This window comes from Scomber japonicus, chromosome 24 (genome assembly GCF_027409825.1).
Source record: "Scomber japonicus isolate fScoJap1 chromosome 24, fScoJap1.pri, whole genome shotgun sequence".
Taxonomy (NCBI): Eukaryota; Metazoa; Chordata; class Actinopteri; order Scombriformes; family Scombridae; genus Scomber; species Scomber japonicus.
The window spans coordinates 9,027,608-9,036,725 of NC_070601.1; the positions used below are offsets into that span (position 1 = coordinate 9,027,608).

The 9,118-nt window shown below is 38.5% G+C and overlaps 2 protein-coding genes across 2 annotated transcripts; one reads left to right on the top strand and one right to left on the bottom strand.

The window, feature by feature from the left end:
* The first annotated feature begins 189 nt into the window (after window positions 1-189).
* Window positions 190-3,752, top strand: unc50 (unc-50 homolog (C. elegans)). The gene is made up of 6 exons (XM_053314761.1): window positions 190-306; window positions 1,331-1,602; window positions 1,840-1,960; window positions 2,077-2,216; window positions 2,502-2,609; window positions 2,922-3,752. Exons 2-6 carry the CDS (start codon window positions 1,335-1,337, stop codon window positions 3,056-3,058), a joined length of 774 nt encoding a protein of 257 aa, XP_053170736.1. The 5' UTR covers window positions 190-306; window positions 1,331-1,334; the 3' UTR covers window positions 3,059-3,752.
* Window positions 3,753-3,932: 180 nt separating this feature from the next.
* On the bottom strand, window positions 3,933-6,825 carry LOC128354544 (inosine-uridine preferring nucleoside hydrolase-like). Its single transcript, XM_053314760.1, has 8 exons — window positions 6,772-6,825; window positions 5,923-6,107; window positions 5,663-5,842; window positions 4,952-5,063; window positions 4,735-4,871; window positions 4,529-4,606; window positions 4,318-4,434; window positions 3,933-4,150 (listed from the first exon to the last, which is right to left on the bottom strand). The coding sequence occupies exons 2-8, from the start codon at window positions 6,100-6,102 to the stop codon at window positions 3,998-4,000; spliced, it is 957 nt and encodes a 318-aa protein (XP_053170735.1). The 5' UTR covers window positions 6,103-6,107; window positions 6,772-6,825; the 3' UTR covers window positions 3,933-3,997.
* Between the last annotated feature and the right edge of the window lie 2,293 nt (window positions 6,826-9,118).

The following is a 9,118-nucleotide window of genomic DNA, read 5'->3' on the forward strand; positions in this document are numbered from 1 at the left end:
GGCAATAAAATGGAAATAATTACCATCTTTACTCTTTCTTTCTTTCTTTCTTTCTTTCTTTCTTTCTTTCTTTCTTTCTTTCTTTCTTTCTTTCTTTCTTTCTTTCTTTCTTTCTTTCTGTTTATTCTTCATTGTCAACATTAACTACATTTCCCATGATGCACTGCGTGTTACCGGAAGTATACACGTGTTCATTTTCGCGACAGTTCAGCTCAATTGAGGAAGCGTCTACAAACAGCTAAGTTAACTAAACGAGCTAAGCGAAATTGGTGCTTTCTCCTGTGAAGGAGTACAGCAATAAAAAAGGTAAATACGCTTCAGGGATGAGACATTTAACTGTTTATCTATTCTGCTTTGTATCTGTTCGAGTCGCTTTCATATGAGAGTGACCAGGCCCATCTCATCATAAACTAGTTAGCGTCATGCTAACTGTGGTTAGTAGCAAACACAGCTAAAGGAAATTAAATATATCAACATTTACTTAAGGTTACTGAGGTTAACATATATAAATGATCTATATATAAGTAAGCCTAATGTGAAGGTTATAATACAGTCAATATAACTATGTAGCAGCTTCTGTTTATGTGTTGTTAGCTTGTTATTGCTAACGTCAGGCTTTGCTGTTGTCATATAACTCATATATATCTATTATTATTATTAGTCACCAATTCAAAAGGGTACTTTAAAAATGCAGATAGTGGACTGCATTATTTGTATATAAGTAGGCTGTAGGTGTGGTTTGGTATGATAGTAATATAGCTTCACTGCTTTAATCTCAATATTTACTGTTTCCTTTATTCTGATTTGTTTCTAAGAACAGCAAAATACAGTATAGTTTAAATAAACTCAGACGGTTGCACAATAGAGCTGTAAATAAATGTAATTGCCAGACCAAGAAGGCGTGTCAGTACAGAAACTTGATCACCCATTGATCTTAACCTGGACTCTGGAAATAATACAATACATAGTATTAATTGTGTTTTTATATTTGTGATTTTGATCATATTTGGTTATATTTGTGTTGTTAAGATTTGCAATGCTTTTCTACAAGCTCAGCCACAAAGAGATGTGGAGTAATTGAACTGTTATAATAGGACAAAACTTCAAAATGAAATCAGAAATGTTCACAAGTAATGCAGAATGTAAGTTCTTAAATATACAATTTTATCATTAAAGTCAAGTTCACACATCATCACTGTTGGTGTGCACAGACAAAACTTTATCAGGGTGCACAGATAAATGTAGTACTTTTTTCTTCCGTCAACCTCCATTCTCTCACCTTCATCTGTTCTCATCTCCCTCTTTTCCACATGCACTTCTAATCGTTCAGCATCATGTTGCCGACCACCTCGCCGAACAGCAACGGCGCCCTTAGTGCCAGGGACGCCGCACGCCACACGGCGGGAGCCAAACGCTACAAGTACCTGCGGCGGCTGCTCCATTTCAGGCAGATGGACTTTGAGTTTGCACTGTGGCAGATGCTTTACTTATTTACGTCACCACAGAGAGTCTACCGCAACTTTCACTACAGGAAACAGACCAAGGACCAGTGGGCCAGAGATGATCCTGCTTTTCTGGTCGTGCTCAGCATCTGGCTGTGTGGTATGTCACTTTTTCTTACTGACAGTGTAAAGAAACACATTTTGGATGGGTCATGAGGATATTTGTGTATTAATTTCCACGCCTCTCTTTCAGTGTTGTTCAATATAATTTAAACAGCATAGTGTTTTACATTTGATCAGGTCGTCATACTATCAGTAAAATCCGGATCCTTTGATAACTGAACTTTAGGTGTAAGCATGGATTAGTTATGATTTCTCTTCCTGTGTGTCTGTTCAGTATCAACAATAGGCTTTGGTCTGGTGCTGGACATGGGAGTCCTAGAGACACTGAAGCTGCTACTTTGGGTGGTCTTTGTTGACTGCATAGGAGTCGGTCTGCTCATATCAACCCTCATGTGGTGAGTAGGAGGTTTCTTTGTTTGTTTGTAGAAGTAAAAAATGTACTGTTGACTCAGACTGTTGGATTCAGTTCATCACGACCGAACTTAAAGGTGGACTTTGGTGTCTTTTCCAGGGTGATCACCAACAAGTACCTGCTAAAGCATCCCAGCAGGAATTTTGATGTTGAGTGGGGCTACGCATTTGATGTTCACCTCAATGCTTTCTACCCACTCCTAGTCATCCTGCACTTCCTGCAGCTCTTTTTCATCAATCGTGAGTAGATTCTGTCTCTTTTGACTTTTATGTGTGTTTGAAAGTTGTAGAAAAGTTTTAACATTTTAGATAAATATATAACAGCATTTTATGTGTTAAATGCAACATTATAGGTCTTAAATGTTTTTTTGGGCCAGTGTTTTACCGTAGCTGTTGCTGTTTTTATATAGTCACAACTGATATTTAAAAAGATGAAGTAACCAGATAAAAAGTGACTTGGGATAAAAGGAAATCATCTTCTGACATGTTTGTATCTTTTTTTTACATGTATTTTGTGTCTTTCAGATATTGTGGTGATAAACTCAGACTGGTTCCTGGGATATTTTGTAGGGAACACTTTGTGGCTGATAGCCATCGGTTATTATCTCTACATCACCTTTTTGGGGTACAATGGTAAGTCCCAATCACATTTAACATCAAATAATTTTAAAGTCATTCCTAAAGAAAATGGCAATATTGTGGTCAATTTCTAGAAGTGCGTCACCTTGTTGGTGCTGTGTTTTAATACAAATTTAGGGAGTGTGTCTTTAGAGAAGCTGGACACAGGCTCATTATCTCATTATGTTGTTTTGCCACCATCTAGTGGTCAAAACTAATTTTTAACTAATACACTGCTAGTAGGTGTGACCACAAGTGCAACAGAATTGAAATGACTATCTGTCAAAACGGTTGTGTAACTGTCTTTTTTAAAATGTATCCACACAGCTCTGCCCTTCCTGCAGAACACAGTGGTGCTGCTCTACCCCTTCGCCTTGCTCGCCCTCATCTACATCCTCTCTGTCTCTCTGGGCTGGAACTTTACTCAAGGCCTCTGTTGGTTTTACAAGTACAGGGTCCAGTAGAACCAGTTTGTCTCTGAAGTCGGACACTCGTTGGCTCCAGGCCGACTCAAAATCTGTTTTCAACTCACATCTAGGTGACAGCAAATCAGTTTCCTGCTGCCGTCAGTCATCGTCCGGCTGAGAAAGACTTGGCCTCTGGTTGACTCTCAGTAAACTGGGTTACTGGGTTGGTTGACGCTGGTTGACTCTGTTGATTTTCTGTTTGGCTCTTATGTTGAGCTGGAGCTCCAAAGTCAGTGAACAGTGATGTGTTTGGACAAGTTGCAGAAAACAAGATGGGATTACAGCTTTTATTGTAGTTCTTTTTGTATGATTTGTAAATAGTATTGTGGCAGGTTGTAATATATATACACACACAGAGGATTGTTTCTGAAGAGGAAAAAAAATGCTTTGTTTCAATAAGTTTTCTTGAAAAAGTGGAGGAACATGGGATTCACACGTTTTTTTCCTTTTAACTTTTTTCTTGAAGTGTACATTCCAAAGCACTTTCAATAAAAGGTTTTATTAACTTAAGTTGTGAAATAAATCTGATCTATTCTCTCCTAATGCTGGTCTAATCTGCATCGTTTCAACATCCCAGCACCTTGCCTTAAAAGATTTGCATGTTTCTAGGGATTGTATTTATTGTATGGATGTTTTTTTGCAGGATTTTGTAGTAACATGCTAAAATCTCACAGTGGCACTATTGACCCTCATAATGCTGGAACATCACAGGCGGTTATACAGATGTTTGTTTCACATTAAGTGTTAAACTTATGGTGTAATTCTTTTTATATTATCTATATGAAACAGGCATTATATGGAAACATAGGGAGACAATATCTTCAGAGACATACTGTGTACAGACCCGTGACATGTTTATTATGTTATATAGAATAATAAGTATAAAGTAGTATGAATTTTATATTACAAAAAGTATAACACTGTGGCTCAGAGAAGCTACTGTAGTGCATCCATCAACATTTTTTTAAACTTCTCCACATCTATCTTCTTCATGATGAAGGCCTTGTGTTTCTTATTCAGCAGGTCCAAGTAATCAAGCACCATCATGCCTCGGGTGTATGTTCCCTTTAACTCCACTGACACTGCAACCTGGAAGAGGAACACAGGAAGTTGTGTCCAATATTGAGACATCTGGCTTTTGGGGTTTTCTTTGGATGTAAAAAATATGTGCTGCATTTTAATAATTTAGTAATTTCAAATCATGAGCATGTTTTATAGACATCTGAAGAAATCTGATGTAAAAGCAGCATTCTGACCTGCTCGCTTTCTGTCACCAGAGTGTCATCGATTGCAGCAGCCAAAGCGTAGGTGTCACAGGGGTTGAACCCACTTCCTGCCACCAGCTCCTTTTGATACCGCTCTGTCTGGACCATCTGCAGTGACAATTAAAATTTGAAAAGAAAAATCTGACATTTCTTCTAAATTCTTGTTTGGTCTGTTGAAATAACACAAACGACAGACTCATACCTTCCTGGTGTACCTGGAAATCTTCTCCATGAAACGAGCCTTATCTGTGTCTTGAGCCAGCCAAGTGTCACAGAAAGACTGAGGGAAAAAACGCAAGATAAAAAATAAGGGAACTTTTTATAATTTTTAGACTTTTGGCTTTATGCATTTTCAGGCCTATTTTCTCAGATCATCTTTGTTACATTACAGATGTGTGGTAATCTCACCCATGGCAGGCAGTTCCTGCAGCTAAACTCCCAGGTGGCGATGTAAGTGGGACAAGTGTAGTAGTTCAACACGATGTGGGCCGCCTCTGGGTCAGCCACAAAGTTAAACTCTCCGCATACTGTGGTGTTACCTCTGGCTGCACACATCACAAACACACAGTCATAAGTCTGAATCAGAGAAAACATACTTTAAAAAAAAGTGTGACAGGTAACATACATTCACAGTTTCCTCCCATAATATAGAGCGCCTTTAGTTTCTCAGGGAGGGAGGGCTCCAGTTTGACAGCGAGGGCCAGATTAGTGAGGGGTGCCGTGGCAACCAGACTCACCTGAACACAGAACAAGAAAGAATAGCAGAGCTTTTAAATATATTGATCATGCACTATCTGCTGTAGTAGTTGGTACCTAATCAGGGCTTGATCACTTATTTCAAAGAGGCAAGAGAGAAAAAAGTCAGAGTTAATAATCAGAACAATTACAATATCAGATCCATTTCTTACTAAAGATATATAATAGATAGTTTTATATGAAAAAGAATTATCCTATATGGGAAAAGAGAATAGATTATTAAAAATATTAGAAATAGAAAGAGAAATAGCTGTAAAATAGTGCAAAGGACTATTACTCTTATTCAATGCATGTATGTTTTGTCATCCTAAGCACTGTAAGGAATATAAATATAATCATATTGATAAAGGTCTGTCAATATTCTGCTAAAAGATGCTTAAAAATGCAAATATTGTATAAAATAAGAGTTAGTGCATAAATAATACAGTAACTAAAGTATTTAAACATTTCTGTGTTTAATTACTATAATAACCAATTTCATCATAATATGTGCTAGATTGATGGAAGTTCAAGAAATTGTGCTTTAGGGGACTAAAACTTTGATGCCTCTAATGGTGTTTGAGGTTTACTATCTACCCACCTCTCCAGGGTTTTCACTGATCATTTTGATCATGGCCTGCACAGCTTTTTCCTCCTGCAGCAGCTCCAGGCCTGGAGCGTCTGCATCTGGCACATCACCCATCCCATCCTTCCCATGGAAATCTCCAGCGTGGACTTTGCGGCCCAGCAGGGGTTCTGTACAGCCGCGGTACACTGGGATCTGTAGAGTATCACAGGTTTTACCTCATGATATCCAGGAAGCCATCACTCTATCATATACAAGCTGTAGTCAAAACTCACATCCAGTCGGTTGCACGCTTTCAGGACTCTTAGTGTGTTCTTGAGGACGTTCTCCACGGGTGTGTTGCCATTGCAGCAGGTGATCCCCAAAATCTCCACATTGGGGTCTGTCAGGGCCACCATGATGGCCTGAGCATCATCTACCCCTGTGTCCACATCAATGATCAACTTCTTCTTCATCGTATCTGAAAGAAATTAAAAAAGAAGGATTCTTTGTAATAATAACATAATAATATGTCCATGTTTAGCACACAACATAATCCTCAAATTGAGAGACAATATGTAATCCAGGTCTTCATCGTTAAAAGTAACCCGAATCACACATCTGGGTGTGAGCTTACAGTTATCGCGTTAGTGAGAATAGACCTGAAGCATAGACCTGACCATAGTGTTAACTCTAAGTGCTACTGTATCAGATGAAGAAGAAGAAGCAGGGGTAAGGAAGAAAGGGTTAACCATCCCTGCAGGTCAAGTCGGTGAGGTTCAGTTACAGGCTGGCCAGAAAGGGGGATAATGTTGTATGAGCCAGCTATAACTTTCCAGATGGTTTTACAGCTGTTCCTTGCTCTTATGAATGTTCCTGGAAGTACATCCAAAATTCTTAACATCCCCATCCAGTATGTGACCATGCAGGGAGAACAGGGAGTACTTGGCACTCTTGAAGAAGTGGCTGATGTGAAACCTGTCACCTGCAAAATTATGTACCAGTCAAACAGTTCATATAGGCTGAAACATGCTCTGCTCAACTGAGGTAAATGACAAAAAAAATCTTCCAGCAAATGACAAATTAACAAACAATGCCGAGGCCACACACTGATGAACGCATGTCTGTTCCTTCCTGCTACTTACAGCCAGCTGTTGAAGAAAAATCACTCAAATCCTTGTTCAAAGTTTGCTGTGGTGTTGGATGTTTATTGATAACCCGGGATATCGGTGATAGAGATCTGTGACAGAGTGGTTTGAGACAGTGGACTGACCCAGAGCAAATTAAATGGAGGCATTTTATACAGTAAGACTGAAGCAGTGATCAGCAAAGAAACAAAAGGCAGAAAGGGAGAGCATTTGCATTCAGACCTTACAGTGTGACACCGTGTGACATATACTGAATGCAGTAAGCATACATTTTTCTTAAGCCTCTGTTAACATGACAACATCATTTATCACCTTCCAAAACTGTTACAAATCACCGTCCATGGTCCAAAATGAACATATATGCTCATACATAAGACGATCCTTTTGATACAGGTAACAGGTAACAGGGCTGCACTCTCCTCAGTCTTCCCTCTGACTGAGGAGGACATCTCCAAATTTTTGGGGCTGATGCTGATATTTGTGAATTTAAAAAAATGATATCTATATATCGACCAATATTCTTATGTAACCAGAATATATACATGAACAGACGTTTTTTACATTGATCCCTCAAATATAATTATCAAAGACAAAGATATGTAATGGAGATATATTTTACAGTTTAACAATAAACCTTATTGTATAAAATAATATTGCACTCAAACAGTAAATTTCACTGAGAATGTAATAATCATATAAGCTCCACATGTAAATTTAAAGCTATAAAAAAAATTACAGATACAATAGGGCTTTGCACTGGTCAGCGCTCGGGCCCTAAATATTGGCACATATCAGACAACATATACGCCAATACAGATATATATCTGTGATAGGCCAATATTGGCTGATGATCAATATGTCGGTCGGGCTCTAGTTCAAACTTCTGCATATGATCCAGAACGTGACGGGCCCAGCCCATAACAGTACATGTTTATATCCCTTCACTGGCTCCCAGTGGCTGCATCAAATTCAGATCTTACATGGCTTAAAAAACAGCAAGTAAAACTGTCCCTACATCCTTAACCTTTACTCCCATTCACTATTCTCTGTCAAACGGTGTCTGGTATCACTATCCTTCTCTTCTGTAGTTCTCTGGTGGTGGAATGAGTTACCAAAAACAGTTCAGTCTCTCTTAGTCATTAGGAAAAGACTAAAGACCCAGCTCTTCACCTCCAAGCACCTCTGTACTTGAGAGGAAAACAAATCTACTTCTATGCACTCTATATATTGCCTCTGTGCACTGCCTACTGGCCCCTGTATCCTATCAAACTTACATTTAGCTTCATGGTACTTACTCAATTTATTCTTCTCTGACTAGCTACTTACTTGTATCGTAGCAGTTCTCAGATGTACGTCGCTTTGGATAAATGTATATGATATAATACTGAAAAGATCAATGATCAAACAAGCAGACTCATCAGCTTTAGATTGATCTGGCAGAGCACAAAGAAATGAACTTACCTGTCAAAAAACTTGAAGCCACACACAGATGTATGTCTCTTCCAAGTGCACTGTATGTGATGGAAATCCCAGTGAGAGGTGAAGAAATAAAGATTGGAAAAACAGGATGCTTCTGTATTATTTATCAGTAAAAAAATCAAAGTATCAGCATCCAGAACAGAGTCAGAATATCTTCTAGAAGAGGTCAATGCTTCCACACAGAGGTTCAGAGACTAACAAAAAAGAATACACAGTGAGGGAGTACATACCAAAATTCCCTAGTTCAGTTGGCAGATGTTCTTAGTTATCTTTGATAATATATGGGTGAGCTGCAACATTGGGCGTGTCTCATACTCAGATGGCAGTTGGTTGGCCTCAGTAAGAGGTGGACTCCCCTTTTTATAGAGTGGGAAATGTGGGAAGGAAGAGATGAAAATAAGCATCTGCCCCAAATGAATGTCAGTATAATTTAAAATGTTGTTTGGTCAAAGCAGGCATGTGATTCTACTGAAGTTACACAACAGCGTATTGAGACTCAGACTGCTTTTCTTTAAGGTTTTACCATATGAAAAACACACCAAAATCTATATTAATTCCATTCTTGTGTTTTGTGCAGACGATTTTGATGTAGATGCAGTATTTGTATGGATTTTGTTGAGGTAAACAGATATTTAGAAGACAAATTAGAAACATGTTTTTCACACAGCGAGGTGGGAGCTTTGTTGCGAATGCTTCTTTAATTTAAACACATGGCAGAAGTCTTTTGTAGTGCACATTTTTCATTTTATATTACTTTTATAGTTATTTATGGTGTGGGTTAAGTATATTGGTACATAAGATCTTTAAAAAGCTTCCATTTTGCATCCAAACCACTTAAAGGTACTGCCTGGGACCAATTTATTTC